Source organism: Lampetra fluviatilis, chromosome 13 (assembly GCF_964198595.1).
Source record: "Lampetra fluviatilis chromosome 13, kcLamFluv1.1, whole genome shotgun sequence".
Taxonomy (NCBI): Eukaryota; Metazoa; Chordata; class Hyperoartia; order Petromyzontiformes; family Petromyzontidae; genus Lampetra; species Lampetra fluviatilis.
The window spans coordinates 5,378,533-5,395,611 of record NC_136287.1 but is presented as its reverse complement, the minus strand read 5'-3'; the positions used below and the strand labels follow the sequence as shown (position 1 = coordinate 5,395,611).

The 17,079-nt window shown below is 40.0% G+C and overlaps 1 protein-coding gene across 2 annotated transcripts; it reads right to left on the bottom strand.

The window, feature by feature from the left end:
- Positions 1–1,129: 1,129 nt before the first annotated feature.
- LMNB1 (lamin B1) lies at positions 1,130–15,362 on the bottom strand. Of its 2 annotated transcripts, XM_078862127.1 has the most exons (12): positions 14,861–15,362; positions 11,777–11,933; positions 10,758–10,883; positions 10,193–10,363; positions 8,571–8,693; positions 7,314–7,534; positions 6,648–6,888; positions 6,362–6,469; positions 5,893–6,012; positions 4,929–5,027; positions 4,590–4,656; positions 1,130–2,376 (listed from the first exon to the last, which is right to left on the bottom strand). In XM_078862127.1, exons 1-11 carry the CDS (start codon positions 15,301–15,303, stop codon positions 4,624–4,626), a joined length of 1,842 nt encoding a protein of 613 aa, XP_078718253.1. In that variant the 5' UTR covers positions 15,304–15,362; the 3' UTR covers positions 1,130–2,376; positions 4,590–4,623. The 2 variants fall into 2 exon arrangements, with proteins under 2 accessions (XP_078718253.1, XP_078718252.1); XM_078862126.1 differs by lacking the exon at positions 4,590–4,656.
- Positions 15,363–17,079: the final 1,717 nt, after the last annotated feature.

Here is a 17,079-nt window from a genome sequence, read left to right as displayed (position 1 = left end):
TAAATATAAGTTAATAAGAGGGATTATTTGGATAAAGCCACTAAATTTGAGGTGGCTTGATCTCTCGGGTCAAGAGCACTAGGTTGGGCACTGCTGGGTTTGTTTATAGGCAGCTACCTGTGATTAAACCGCGTTCAAGTGCAGAGTTCATGGTCTTAGTCCAATCACTGCATAAAAAAGTATTCAAATGAAAGCTTGGTTTTGCACTTAATTTTGCTAAATTCCAACCTGAAAAATTAAAATATTGGTTTGTCATGTGGTCAACATAGAGCAGGGGTCGGCAACCAAAATTACAAGAAGAGCCATTTCTTTCCAATTAGGTACAAAATTCAGTATTTCAAGAGCCGCAATGCATCTATGTACGTACATATCGTCAAGAAGCAGCCCGTAAAGAGCCGCATGCGGCTCCGGAGCCGTAGGTTGCCGACCCCTGACATAGAGTATCTTTGTAGCAGGTTATGTGGAAAAGTGCTGCCCCCTAAAGGTCACTTAAAATAAATTCTGTAGTACTGTATCTCCTTTCGGACCAATCTCTTAACATTGAATTACGTTGTTCTACAAGCGGTCTTAATATTTCTGATTAACAGAACTGGTTTAAGTCCAGAAAAAGAAAACAAATATAAAGCACCAAGTTACTTTGTTTAGTTATGGGGAGATTGAAGACAAAATTAGGCATATTAAGCGAATTGACTGCTCAACGTCTGGGACAAGTGTTCTCCACTGGACCACGTGATTTAAGGAATGTTGCCTCCATTGATTATTGCTCATTTTTAGCAATCAAAAGTTATGAAATAACAAAATATCCATGTTTAAAATCTATGCATGTTGTACATTAATGCAGATGCTAGTACATTTTGCGTAATATCTTATTAAAATGCAATGAGAAACAGACAATGTATTATACTCATAACAGTTGTGGAAAGTTTAAATAAAAATCCGTGACTTTTGTTTGCAATTTTAAATATTGGCACATGAGTTGGAGTAAACTTTGCTTGTATTGTGTTTTGCCACTGCAAACTAAAATGATAATAAATTCTGCTGTGTGAATTTACCAAAATTGATCATGGCTTTGTTGGTGAAGTAAACGTTTAGCCACCGGTATAAATCAAAAACAAAATCAAGATTCCATTACAAAAAATGTTTATTAGAAACATGCTTTAGAAAAGTTGACAAAACCCTCAGTCCATCCAATACTTTCTTGCTCCCTTTGGCATGCATTCTTTATGAATCAACTAACCACAGACCATTGATACATGCTTATTTTTTACCTTAAAAAATATTAAGCCATTAAAATACTGCAAGAAAAATATTCCAGAAAACACCAAGCTTTAAACACCCTTAGTTTTAGAACCTTTTCCAAAAGTACAAAACCATACACATTGGTATGCTTGAAACACATTCTCAATACCTAAAAAGGAATATAGCAACCTTTTTTTTACAAAGCACCAGATCTAAACTTGTGCTCAAGGCAACTCCAGTAGGCTTGTTCAGCTGCGGTTGGTGATGGCTCAGTAGTTGTGTACAGCCAAGATGCCCCTCCGACATTGCCATTTCCTCAATGTAGAGATATGCAATGTGTTTTATAATTAGCGAAGACTGGTAAAAAAATGCACGTTTTGAACCTTCCCATTCCCTTCACTCAATAGTAACAGCAAGTCTTAAAAGCCATTCCTCCCTTAATGTGTATCATCGAGGGAGGAAGGACATCTGTATGGTAATCACTTTGTAATCAAGCTCCAAACCTTTGAAATACATTTTCATTAAAAGGTGGCACATTTGTGAAAATGTGTTTGAACACTAAGAGCTATCAGTGTCAAAAACATTGCCCATCAATTCAGTGGCAATGGCATATAGTGGTCCATTCTTTTTAAACAAAAAAAACTAAGGTATTTGAAGAAATTGCTTGTACAAATCACATGCAAAATGTCCAGTAAAAATTGGGCTCAGCCTGCTTTAAACACTTGTTTAAAGAGGGGACCATTAACACGTAAAAAAACCCAACAGATTTACTTCTGTTGCATGAGTAAAATCAAACACTCCAAGTGGTGTTTCCAGTGTCATGTAAACTCCAATTCATGTTATTATTTGTGCAAAAAAATCTATAACAAAAATTTGTATCATTCAAAACATTGCTGTGCTGTAATAAAATGTGCACCCACATTAAGTGTAATGTTGAGTGTACTTTTCTCACCTTTGGTAGTGTTTACAAATAATGGCTTTAGAAAACGTAAAAGCAAAGCAACATATGCGATAAGTAAAAAAAATTAACCTTAAAGACAATTCAAAGGCAGTGTATATTGGAGGTCAGCTTTTTAACTAACGCCTCTGAAGACCATATCACATGATTAGACACCTTTTCGAGGATGTGCTTTCAACCTGTAAAACAAAACATTTTCATTAGTTTCCCTTTGTATGGTATTTTAATACAGAATAACCATGGAGCATTGGCAGGTTTGTGCACATGCATTGCGTGGTGTCCAAATATTACCCTAAACTTACATGATTCATATTGAGAACTTGATTTGTTAATAGTTTAGTTAAATTGAGGTACACTAATATCGATACATTCAGAGCTATTCTATAATTGGATATCAACACTTAAACATTTTTTAAATGCTAAAATATACGTAGCACTTCCTAACTTGCAGCCTGAATTCAAATGTTTGTAAGTAATATTCCTATATACATGTAATCTAAATTGAAGTCCAATCAATTGGAGATTATCCTATCCAACCACTATCGCCACAATCAGCAAGGTTGTTGCATGTTGATGCACCCAAATGAGCCTGGATCAAACTTTTGCAATCGGGCTCAAATGCAAGCCAGCAGTTATCCAATCAGTAAGCGCATTAGTCACATGACCAGTGTCTGAGTTTGTGCATGTGTGTGTGTAGGTGTGTGTAAAGACAAAAATCCCCCATATAGCCTGTAACAGACTTGGGGATAAGGCCGGCACGGCACACCGAGGGGGGGTGGGTGGCAAACACCACACCCGATCGCCTTTGTCTCCCTCGTGGTGATGTTTACATACCGCACTAGGTACTAATTTGAGGCCGAGTCGACCTAGGTGAGGCCCAGGACCAGTTCAGATAATCGTCACTAGTGTTCGCCCTGAGCAGGAATCGAACCCGGGTGGCCAGGTTCGTAGCACAGCGCGCTAACTGCTACACTACCGCTCTTTGTATGTAAAGTGGAGGAGCGTCATGAACGATGCTACTGGGCAGTTGAAGGCAGTCGCCCTCCAGCAATAACGGAGGGCATAAGAGTAACGCTTACTACGAGTGGAGTGCAGGGCGGCTAAAACAAAGCAAGTTGGCAGAGTGGGGAGCACAGTTGGTGCATTTACCAATCGTCTCAGTCAACCCAAGGCACCTGGGGATGGTCCGTGACCTACTGTGAGCCTAACACTTCACATGGCCTCAAAATGCACCTTGCCTGGCGCAAGTGCTGTGGTGACATCACTGCCACGAGTGACAACAGGTGGATGTATAGTGGGGAGTGGTGGCGCAGTGGTTAGCACACTACACTGCAAACAGATTCCTGTTCACAACCAACAATGTTGGATATTTGAACCGATCCTGGGCCTCCCCTAGGTCGACTCAGCCTTAAGTGAGTACCTGATGCAGTAAACATCGGCACTGGGGAGATAAAGGCGGCCAGGTGGGGTGTTGGCCTACACTTCCACTCGAGAACCGTGTTGGCCTTCATAGATGCTCGCGAACAGCACTTGCTCCAGCAGTTTGTTAAAAAGCTATACAGGGTACTTTGTCTTTCTACATATGATTTATGTGTGCTTTTTGCATATTATTTGTGTATTGTTGGGTGTGTGATCAATTAACTTGTGTGCATGTTTTATATATGCGTGTGGTAGGTGTGGAAATGTGCAGGTGTCTTTCTAATTTTCCTGACTCAGACCATCCTTTACAACAGTATTCCAATTGATTGTAGTCCATCCTGTAGCATAATTCTTTACCTTGGGTGCAATCCAGTGAGTGCATCCCTATTAATATACAGTATATAAAATTGCAAGTATACCAAGACCATAAAGCATTGTTTTTGGGGTACTGGAATGTTCTTCTACATTCGATGTTATTTGTATCGTACGCAACCTTGTACTACTCAATCTACAAAATTACCAATGATGCAAAAATGCATGAAATGCATTTTAGTCATTAACATTAGACTAGTCATGTATTTGAACGAATATGTCTAAATGACCAGAGGAGTGATTTGTTTTTTAATCAAGATAGACTAGATGTCTGCACACTATTTACAGCTCTGCTGCGAAAAGACTTGGGTCAGATTTTTTTAATTGTCCCACATAAGTGATGAGTATTTCACATGCTGGACCAAGGCAACTAATATGTTTTGGATGTTAACTCTACAATGCGCCTCATTTTTATAATTTTTTTAATGTTCCTTTTTTTTAATTTGGTGAACCTAACATTTACAAGTGGATAGGATGCACACTTTACATTTTATCCATGCAGTTTACACACCTCATGAAATTGTACACATTTCAAACAGGAATGGATCATGCAGGGAACATTTCTCACATCACAACGCATGCACAAGATTGTCAACACTACCTTCTTTTGAAAGGAACCTGGCAAGGAAAATTAATCAGCAAATGACGCAGCATTTTCTCCTCTTTGCCTGTGTATAATAAAAAGTGCATGAAATAAGACCAAAAACAGAGATAGAATAAGTAATTAGAGCTGCTAAGGTAGAAGTCGAAATGAAGAAAGAATAATAATGCAGAAGAAAAATGTACAGGCTGACAGATCTTTTGAAGTGCATTTGTCAGACATCAGTAGTGAAGGTTTAGATGTCATTCAATCAGCCACATATTTTACAAGCAGAAACAAAAAAATAAGTATTCCATATGTAAATAATTTACAGAAGCGTTAGGTTCTGGAGATGCAAACCTGATATTGAAGAGGCTCTTCTCTTGTGTACTGCATCACTTCCTCATCGGGTTTATCTGCCACTTTACTAGATCGCACCACATTCCGCACTGCAACTTCCTAAGAAGGGTAAAGCACCAGTTCAGGGAAGTATTAGATATTTTCACAAAAAACAGAGGTAAACCCACAAAAGAGCTACAAAGTAATAAACAGTGCCACAGCCTTTATTGACAATTTTGACAATTTTACAAACAATGTAGTGCAGGTGTGTTATTTCCAATAAAAAACATCAAATTGTATGTCTGCATGATAACTTCAGCTAGGCACGCATCAATTAGTTTCCCCCGCATTCCATTCACCTTCCTCCATCATGTATGTTTAAATTCTTTTGAAGCAAACATAGCCAACCGTACTAATCGCAGGTGCGGGGGAAGCGCAACAAACTAAACACAAAAAGCAGTTCTCAAGAAATGAGTTTTCAATCTATATTTAAAAGTGCATAGCTTCCTAATATCGGAAGAGCGTTCCAGACAGCTGCAGAAGCACATCTAATTGTGCACGATGCAGTGACTGTCTTTGTTCAATGGCCAGCCAAAAGCCACTGCAAGGATGACTGGAGTTCGCATAATGGTTTATGCTCCTTGACGAGATTAGTGAATAATCAATTCATTATTCAATTAATTTGTCTCGTTTGTATTCTCATCTGTTCAGCACGCTTGTAATTTTCTTCATTGAATCGGCTTCAGATAATATTAACATATCAAATGAATGTTTTTCACCTCAATATTTGAAAGATAATTTCTCATGTGAACAATTTGATGGATGTATTGTAAGTAAAATAATTCATGTTAATTGATTACTCGATGCATTGTTGCATGTCTAATAGTAAACAACCTCCGATTAGCATTGTTGGCTATGTCCGGTGTGAAAGAAGTTTAACATACAACAGTGCCTGCAGTTTTTTGTACCCAAGACAATTCCTTACCTCTCCGTCAGAGTTAAGAAGTGAGGTTCGAATGTCGTCTCCGGTACCCCAAGAGCTTTGCGTTTTCCAAAGTAGGTCTGATGGTGGGTTGTGCGATACCCCAGCATTGGCTGCCCAAATCTGACATGCAATTCATTCAAGCACAAGTGAAACATTTACATATAATCACGTAATCCTGTATAGTGCATGGAGGTAATGAGAAATACACTTCGAACTATTGGCATATCCTAGAATCTACATTCATCCAGAATATAAATGTGAACATTCTATTTATTTTCTACCACTTGCAGGTAGGTGACTCCTGTTCTTTACAGATAAGTGCAAATATGATTGAGTACTTCAAGATCAATTCCAGGTGAATCATTCACGAACGTGTGGATATAATAGGATTTTCCACAGCTGTTTTCAGAAGCATTTACAAATAGGATAAGCGAATTATAATGTGACTGTAGTTAAATGTAACACTGACCGTCACAGTTTGTCCCGCTTTAAGAACATAACGAGAAGAAAACTTATACGCAATCTCAGCTTGATCTTCAATTTGCCTCTTCAGCACCCAGCCTCCGAGTGGTTGATCCTGAACACCGTTTTCGAGGAATAATAATATTTCAACACAAAAATAACATGAAAGAAACAATTAAACAACTTTACTGCAATTAACTCCCATCACATCTTACATCTGGCAACGATCACCTCCACAACATGAATGTAGATTTGTCATGAGAAAGACACCACATCGATATGCCGAGTCCCACCTTTTCAGAGTTGTTAACCATCGTCACAGACTTCCCCTCCATGTCGACCTCTTTGATGCCGATGCTGCCGCTTGCCGAAGCATGCTGTGACACGCTTCGTTGGCTTTGCGCCATCGAATCCACGAAGCTCTCCAGCTGCACTCGCTTTCTCTTCCCTGGCATGGTTCGTATGCTATGGCTGGAAGATGTCGACGTCTGCACAACCGAGCTCTGGACCCCCTTTCCAGGAGATAGATTCAACCTGTAAACATAAGCATTTATCTTTTAAAGATTATTCAGATAAGGCATGTATGAAATATACATAGAGTAATGAATGTAACAAAGATCAAATATGGTGTCAGGATTAAAATGTTTGTCATTGTAATGATCTGCCAAAATAAGCTTAAAAAACTGATAAGATACAAGACTAACTGCAAGCAGTGTTATCATTGTTCTTACAAAAATGTATTTCATTCAACCTTTACTCCAATTAAACGGCCAAACATAATGACATGAGATGGGCTTATCTACAGGAGATTCGTATCAACACAAGTTAACCACCTGTATGCTAATTAATATAGTATCCTCAATTTACTATTGCAAAAAAAGCACAATATGTTCCAAAGCGATGGTCAACATTATTACAATTGTTTTCTCAATGGCTCAGCTTCACTCAAAGCACATCACCTGGACTCCTCTCCCTCCAGAAGCTTGCGATAGGCAGCAATCTCCATGTCCAGGGCCAGCTTGATGTCAAGCAGCTGCTCATACTCGATGAGCTGCTCATCCATGGACTCCCGGAGCTCTGCCAACTCACGGTCACTCTCATCCAGACGACGTTTGCTCTGGTCGCGCTCGTGGCTCAGCGTCTCCTCAAGCTCCCGCACACGGCCTTGCAGCAATGCCAACTGCAACGCAGCAAGCACAAAGCCACATTGTATTTGGTATGTAATCATTTCCTTGCCTAGTAATTATCCCAAAGGGCCCTTTTGCTCTGGTGCATCGAGATGTACTTCATGACAATCACGGCAGAGGCGTATCTCGCTTAATGAGCGAGATAGGTGCCGTGAAAATTGCTCGGTAAGCGAAAACTCGTTAAACGATCATTTTTTCATTGACTCCCAATTAAAAGCTAAGTTTAGTTTCATCCCCAACATTGTCCACTCTTGAACAACTTTTTGAACATGATATATACAAATTATAATTTTAAGACAAAGTAATAAAAAAAATGTAAAACTTACCACACATGAAGAACCAGTGCTTGCAGATGCCCAACCTCAGCATCTACAATTAATTAGCGCCCCCCATCACCCCTCCATCCTTCCCTCCCCACCACACCCATTAGAGCCACCACTGCCAAACACGTGGGCACGCAGAACAGCACAACTGGTAAACAGCTGTGGCCTGCGTGCACCCCCTGCCGCCACGAGACGCATTTGATCACTGCATTCGACCATCTCCGCTCGCTAAGCAAACATGTTGCCTGTTTTTCAAACAATTTGTCCGAAATTCAAATTTATCGTTAGAGCAAACTATCGTCGGAAGAACGCTTGTTAAGCGAGACATGCCTGTTTAAATATTAAATGATACAGCTCCAGTTGCGATAATTGATTCCCCACGTTCGATTAAAGGTATCGAGCAAAATAAACTATTTCAATCGATGAATTGTTGCATGATAAATTAAACACTAAGTTCAGATTTTACAACCATATGTCTCATGACAGGGAAAAATGGTCTGTCGTTAAGATGTGAAAATGGAATGATGAGATCAGCTTGTGTAGAGGAGCTTAAATGGATTGTTGTACAGAAAAATCATGAGACATAGCGAGGGATTTGAAGCATCTCCAAGTGGCTAGATTATGGCTCTTGATGATACTTAGTGGTTGAAAGTTCAAACAGATTACCATAAAAACCTGCAGCTTTGTGGTATGTGGGAGAGCTCACATCGTGCTGGGCTGCAGAGAGTTGTGAAGACAGTGTGCCAACGCGGCTGGTCGCCTCTCGAAGATCTTCGCGAATACTGACATCCAGGCTTTGTTTTTCAGGAGTCAAAATGGATTTCTCCAACTGCATCCAACATTTGTGCCTTTAAATGTTACCACTTACACAATACAACTGCATTACAGACTTAACGGAACAAATACATGACTGCCTTTCTTAAAACTCCACTTGCATTTTTAGTGTTCGTACAAGTACTAAAGTAATTTCAATGTAATATCACTTATGTTAAATGTAAAATACCTTTAAATATTTAATACCTGTTCTGTCTGTACCTCCTTGCTGTTCACAACTCTGATCTTACACTTCCTGCAGCTAACATCGATATCAGCCTTTCTCTCCTGGCAGGGATGAAGAAACTCAAATTCCTCGTTTACTTTCAGCTGTCATTGAGAAACACAGTTTACTATTACAATTGCCTCCTACATACTATTATATGATTCTTTCGGTAAAGTCACGTAGACAGACGAAAACAATTATAATAAAATAATAAAAATAAAGTGAATAAAAAATATCACGACATTTCGATCGCAACACAAGTGGTCGTCATCAAGAACAGGGAGGTTAGCCTCTGAGGGCAAGCTGTTTATAAAGGTTTCGAGATGGGCAGGGCAGCTAATGTTAATGTAGGAGAGATCTCCGACACCGGGAGTAGGTCTACACCAATCAAAGCATTGCACCTCGCTCCACACACCCACACTGCTGACAGTGGTGGACAAGAAAAACACAAATCAAGTCATGACCCAAAGTGGTTGATGACATCTTTCCAATGATTGCTGGGTTTAAAACCGTCTTCTCGGTTGAAATCGAAACGTGATATTTTTATTATTTTTTTATTCACTTTATTTTCATTTTTATTATTTGATTGTTATTATTTTTTATATCTATGTGACTTTCCCGAAAGAACCATAGAATATGAATTCCTGCAGTCACGAAAGTTTAGTAAAAAAATCCTACATAATAGTTAATAAGATATTTAACACAATTCCAAATGCACATTTTGCATGGCTACTTGTTTTTTTTTTTACAATAATGCCAAGTTAAACTAATTCTATGTAACGTACATAACTTTTAAAAACTTGAAATACAACTCAGGTCTCAATAATATGGTTCTACAGTTGGCCAGGATGCCAAGCATTATCAACTACTTGGCCAGTTATGAATAAAATGCAACATAAGTGGAACGAACATGCAGCACTTATGACATTTAGCCAAAAACAGAGATTCTATTTAGTTCACTGGCTACAACATTTTTTGGCTTGGCAGGCCCTTGTTTCACATACTATATACATAAATAAATTTTCCACATCAGAATTCGTGATAAACAAATTCACATTTTATAAAGAGAATGCACGAACATGTCTTGCTTTAGTTAAGAATGCATTACGAATGTGATATAAAAATATATGCTTCTATAAAATGCATACTGTTCACGGGCTTTAAAAGTACAGCATTTTATTTAAAACCATTTTTATCATTCCTTTATTAGGTACACACTTGAGAAGAAATGAGAACTGCTGACCATTTTTACCAGCACAACGTCAACAAATGAGAGCAGCTGTTGGTACCTTGGCACGCATGGTTTGGTCCAGTTCCTGACGGTACAGTTGTACCTGCTCTTCATGTTGCTGCCTAAGCTCAGTGAGCGCCTCTGACAGTTTATACTCAAACTCCTGCTGTTGACTGCCATCAATCTCCAACACATGGGTCTCTCTCTTGCTGCGTGACTCATGAATCTCCTGTTGATAAAAAAACAGGCGATAGGACTTCATTTTTCTAAAATCTAAAGTTGAGACACAAAATAAGCAATATTATATAACTAGTGTATATGTAGGGTGACTGCGAATGTAAATACTGAAATATTTTTTTCATATTCTATTTAACAAGTGGAACATTTGGAATCAAGTAAGGAGATCATAGTCATCACCAATTGCATTTTCTAAATTTAACAGCAATACGTTATTATTGAAAAAATTACATCAGAAAATAAAAATATGACCCTTTACCAGAATTCCATGAGTGTTTCTCAAGTAGTAATTATCAACCACTATACGTTCACATGACTGCATACTGGCAGCTAGAGTCATTATTTGTATGAAAATAAGGCTACAGCATTGAAAGCATTTTATAAACCTGTTCATGAATGCGTTTTGTAAATTCCAGCTCCTCTTGAAGAGTCAGCATGCGGTTCTCCAAATCCACACGAGCCAAGGTCTCCTCCTCCAACTGTTGCTTGGATGACACTAGCACACCCTCCAGCTGGTTGACCAGACACAATAAACATCAACCATTATTAAACATCAAGATACACTCACAACGTGATCCCTTTCACACATTTAAACAACCATTGTTGATAACAGTGGGCCATATATTGAAACAATTGCAATGATGAACTTTAATTAAATTATTTGCAGGAAACATAAATACCCATTACATCCTTTGGCTATCGTCTAGAGAACATGGCACATTCAACATAAATAATTGATATCGTGCAGTGAAATTACATTTTTAAGCTGAAGCAGCAGCACAAGTACTGCATTGTGGTTACACAAGGTAGGTTTGACATCACAGGGGATGGCTATTTACTTATAGGTTAAACGATGCATCTTCCTCTACAGAATCTGAAATTACACATTACCAATAAATCAAAATAATTTTCACGGAGCAAAAAGTTTGACGCTCAAGCTAGGAATGTGGTCTTCTCAATCAAATTCTACTGACATTTATGCTTTTTGGTAATAATACAGAGATTAATGTGTGTTAGAGGAAAAATGATGAGTACATAAAGCAAATTGATTAAGAAAAAATTGAATTCACAATTTGTGTGGTAGTTTATGGCTACAGCTACAAGCCACACCTTGCATCGTGCAGCTGATGACGCCAATGACGTCATCAGCCCTTCCCCATTACCTCCCATCCAGGGTCATATATGGGATCAGGTGATAATTTTTCAGAGACAATTTTCGTGTATTCTAATTAGACGAGTAACCGAACCAAAAATCGGTAGAATGATCAGTTACTCAAGTAACTTAAACCTACTTAAGTAACTTAAACCTACTTAAGTAACTTGATAGCGCAACTCTCAACTTAAACAGCATTCGAAGTGGTGAAAAAAAATTGAAATATAAAGACAAAGATTAAAATATCTGTACCTTGTTTAACTGATTTCTAAGATCATCAACCTCTGTTTGTAAATATTCCTTATCCCCTGATGCTGTACTCAAAGAAGCTTCCTTTGCACAGAGTTGTACTTCCATGTCCCGAATACGGCCTAGGGCAACATTCCATTCTTGTTCATACTTGCTGCACCTGAAAAACAGCACAAAGGTATGACATTAAGTACTGCACGTATATTTGGCTTGTATTCCTTCTCACCCACATTAAACCAGATGTAATCTTTAGAAATAATTCACGTTTCATAACCAAACATAGTCGTCATTTAACTTTTTTCCCAGTTGATATATTCATTTAAACTTGCAAAAAACACACACCAGTGTATATACAACTTCAAAGTTTCTAACTGTATTATATAATATTTGCTGGCAGCTGACGAGCATTCAATCAAGCAAGCCTGGACTGATGATGAGACACCATGTTGAAACCGGTCCAGTTTGCTCGTCTTGAATAAATAGAAGAGCGTGCAGATAATGGGTTGTGTAAGAAATAACTTCATGTGGAGAGTCCGGTAAATGAAGGAGATAGTCTGCTTATCAATCTTGTTTTATAATCGTTGTGATATGGTAAATTTCTGAAATGTTTATATTTTTTTAACACTTAATAATCTGAGTGGCAAAAGCTTTCAAAATCTTTAAATGCTGGTTATTAATCTTCACGTGTAGTGGAGGTTAACCATCAAAGCATATGTTTTATCTCATGGCTGTGAGATAGGGTCACTGTTAAAACTCTTTACATTCTTGTTGCTGATGAAAACTCGGGGCTCCTTAGCAAATGCCAACATTCACAAACATTATCTCGGGTTGTCATAACAACCGCATTAAAAAAAATCCTGGTAAATAGATACGATTGCCAAAGTGGAAAGAGCGGTTTGTATTCTCCATCACATGAAGAGGTAGGCGTGGCTATAGCAGTTTGTACGACTGCAAGAGAAAAAAAAACACCTTTCCCCACAAAAATGTGTATGTGTGGGTGTTTTTGATACATTTTATCATTGCAAGCTGTCGGTTTTGCTTCACTTGCTGAGCCTAGTATAGCACAGCAGAATACATTTAATCACTTTTCTTCGCTTATATAACAGCTAATAGATTAATTTAGTTTATATTTTTTTTATTTGAATAGGAGATGAAACATAAGCATTAAGACACACAGATTGAAACATGGTATCTTTGTGCAAGGGCGACTTGGGTGACATGCACAATCTTACGACTTAACGCTCAAAAAAAGCACTCGCTGAAAGTTGTATCCACAAAACTACATCTCTCATTTAATTACCATTCAACAAAAAATCACATAGTTGTATATTTAGCAGTATTTCCACTGCCAGCAGTTTCTCCTTGTGCTGAGTTTCTGTACACAATAATAGGAATTAAAATGGGATTGGGAGATTGTCGATGTACCTTCCGCCTTCATGAACATTTGTTTATGGACGAGCGCAGTTATACAATTCAGACGGTATTAATTCCAGTTTGAAAGAGCATTGCCAGGAAAAATTATGGCAGACATGCAATAAATAACGTTCACAAAACTAGGCATACGCATTTACAACAGCGGAGGTGTTTGTTGAAGTGTTTTCATTTATAGTCAACCTTTCAACCTTCTGTAACAAATCCTGCTTAACATAATACAAGCTTAAATTAGATATTAGCCACATCTAAACTATAATTCATATAAGCAACCTCAATCCATGTTCATAACTATGGTCATATAACCTCAAGTAAATAATTACAATGTACGTAATTAAAATAAACCTCAGCATCTATCACATTCAACTGTACAATTAGATTTTTATATACCGTGATTATGGGCTAAACGTGTGCGCTAATAAAACTTGATCAAATTTTACTGTACTGCAGTACGTATTTGTTTATGCCTATACGATCTACAGTATTATTTTTATATGAAAAACAAATTCGTGAGTAAATGAAGAAACGCTGCAGACTAGTCAAACAAAACACCACGGCAAACTTGCATACATTCGTAATGCATTCGAAAAATAAATGGCCAAGGGCGTTTGGATCACTTTGTCCACATAACTTTGTCAAGCAAACCCAGCCACCTACTGAAACCAGTGCAATTATCCACAAAACCAAGATACCCAGCTAACTTTCCACTCAAATCCCACTCATTATCCACAAAACTCAGAACCCAAGCTACCGTTCCACTCAAACCCAACCCATTAGCCACAAAACCCAAAAACCAAGCTACCATTTCACTAAAACCCAACTCATTATCCACAAAATTCAGCGGCTTTTCCTATCAAAACCAGCCAATGACCATTTAGTTTAAAACTCAGTTCATCAATCCAGAAACGCCTTTACACAAAATCCAGACGAACTTTACCAGATTAAAACTTTTCTACCGTCTCATAAACTTTACATTAGCTACTATAACCTATGGCATTTATTTATTACCAGGAAAGGCCCACTGAGCTACATATCTCTTTATAAGAAGCGACCTGGCCACAAATTATAGCTCAACGAAGTGGCTTTTCTTGTAGATATTTACAGCAGCCAAGCACACAAATTAACCGCGAGGTCACCACAACGCATGTGCCAGGCCACGTGCACTCCGAGGCCACGTTAAGTTGTCGGGGAGGCTCGCTGACAGTTCACGGGACAGATCCGAGGCTACGATGGCTTGACCGAGGTGACTGGCAGATTGCACCACCCGTGCCCCCCCTACTGCTCGCTGCATTTAGCTGCGCAAACCTAACTACCTGAACCACCTGTTATTTATTATTATATTATTTTATTTCTATTATTATATCTATTATTTTTATTTTTTATTAATTTCATTATTTTAACTTTTTATTTTAACCTACGTGACTTTACCGAAAAAACCCTAAGAGTATGAATCCTTGCAGTCACGAAAGCTTCAAATCTAGAATGAACCACCTGTGTCACCACCTACCACTCCCCTCCGTCCCCTCTCATGAAACCCAACCACATGTTTTGCACCACACCCACCCAACCTGGTCCCATGCACTTTATCCACCAAACCACATTTCCACCGCGTTTCCACCACGTTTCCACCCAGTCACTCCGTTGTCCACCCCTCACCTGCTGTGGCTCTCGTCCCTCTCGACCTGCGCCTGGCGCAGCTGAATCTCGAGGGCCGCCTTGGCTCGCAAGGCGTCGTCCAGGGCGCGCCTCGCCTCCGCCAACTCGGCGTCGTAGGCGGCACGGAGTCCCCCCGTCGCCTCCTGCTGCCGCTCGCTCTGCTGGCGCTGCTCTTCCTCCTCCTCCTCCCACATGGAGACGCGGGCGAGCAGCCGCGCCTTGTCCACCTCCAGGCTGCGGACGCGCTCGATGTAGGCGGCCAGCCTGTCGTTCAGCTCCACCAAGCTCTCCTTCTCCTGCAGCCGCGTCACCCGAGTTGGGCTCAGTAGAGATTTCATCTCGGTTTTCTGCTGCTGTTGATTGTCCTCGTGATCTTGTTGCTGTTGTTGTTGCTGCTGCTGCTGCTTCTGCTGCTTCTTCGCCGGGGTGGCCATCGTCGCCATGGCGCGTTCCGAGCGCGGGAAACTCGCGGGGCCCTCGAGAGGAGTGGGCGGAGCGTGGTGGTGGGCGGGGCCTCGAGAGGAGTGGGCGGGGCGTAGTGGGGGCGGGGCGTCGCGGGGACGGGGCGTGGCGGGGACGGGGCGTGGCGGGATGGTCACGCGTTTCGCCATCAACCAATCACAACGTCTCCCGCCCTTTTTTTACACGCGTATATACCTACGTTAATTTTATTTGTGTCTTTTTTTATGTACAGTACGTTGAGCTTCTTTCGCGCCGTACCTAGGCAGCCGTGCTTAGCGTAGATGCGGTGATAATATTAAGACGCCGTATGTAGTTACTGTATATATAAATTCAATGTATAAGGCGCGGATGCTTAACTCAATTTACTGTTGAGTGTTGTGCATCTCCATATACAAAATAGGCGTTTCCTGCCATTACTGCTAATAATCGCCTATTTTCTGCTGTATAAGGGCGCAGTGTTGGAAAATGCCTTGGATTTGTAATACCTGCAATGTGCACGTTAAACTAGCAGTGGATTGAACATGGTTGATGATAACGATGGCCTGCATACCGTGTCAACACATGCGGTTTTACCCGTATTCTTATACCGGGAAATTAAGCTTTCATGTCCATACGGTGTACAACCATTTCAATATTGGAAAAAAAATGTCTATTTGTTTGTGTTTCTCCCATGTGATGAGACTTTGTACGATTAACGCTCAGATGTATAAGGGGGCACGGGGTGACCAATAAGGTGTGAATTGGTCTGTAATAGGATAGGGCAACTGATAAGGGGTTGACAGGAGCTATGTATGTGTACAGGTCACCTGTACAAGTCCTCATTCCACTCGTGGGCGCCGCGGTGGCTGAGATGTTAACCACCTCGCCTGGTATGCAGGAGGTCGTGGGTTCAACCCCGACCCTGACACCTGTATAGTTTATAGTTTGCGTGTCTCTCTCCCTGTGGATTTTTCTCCGGGTCCTTCCGGGTTTTCCCTTCCACATTTATAATCAACAAAATAGCTGTATAGTTCGGTGGGCCTGAGCTGGTAAATTAAATATCGTTTATATGATTGGACGTCGATCATCGTACCTTCCAGCGACGTGTACTTTCTCAAGTCCACTTTTCTTAAGTTTTTCAATCGCTGTGTAAATTTACGTCCCTTGATGTCAATCCACTGCTGGATGAGGGGATCACCTTGGGTTTTGTGACCAATCTCCCTACAACACGGGAAATGCTGGATATGTATAAAATGACACACACCACCAACAGATAAGGGCACTGGTACAAAAATAAAGTGCAAACTGCGATGAACATGCTGAAAAATAATTGATTAAAATGCAGTATTGTGCATTACTATGCGGTTTATAATTTAAGGCGAGAGCGGGGATTCGAACGGTGTTAACATTTAAAAAAACAAGCAATATTAAAGGGTTAGTAACCTTCATTCAGTGGCTTCATTCCATGGCACCTCCGATTAGCGCGGTTGGCTACGTACGGTTGCGAAAGAACTTAACAAAACGCCTAAAGAAGTACTGAATGTCTTTGTATTTTGCTTAGAGGATCTATTTTGTTTATAAATATATGTATAGGGCCAAGTTTGTAGGGGCAACCGTTGTCTTCGCCTGGTTTGCCTCGGGCTCTGTCTTCTGTCTACGCTGCAACCTTTGGGACGGCATTTTCCCTACCCTGACCTGGGTGTGGTCGGTGAATTACCTGCAGCAACATTTAACCGTGCAATGTGTTATACGTACGGTGCGAAAGAAGTCCAACACAC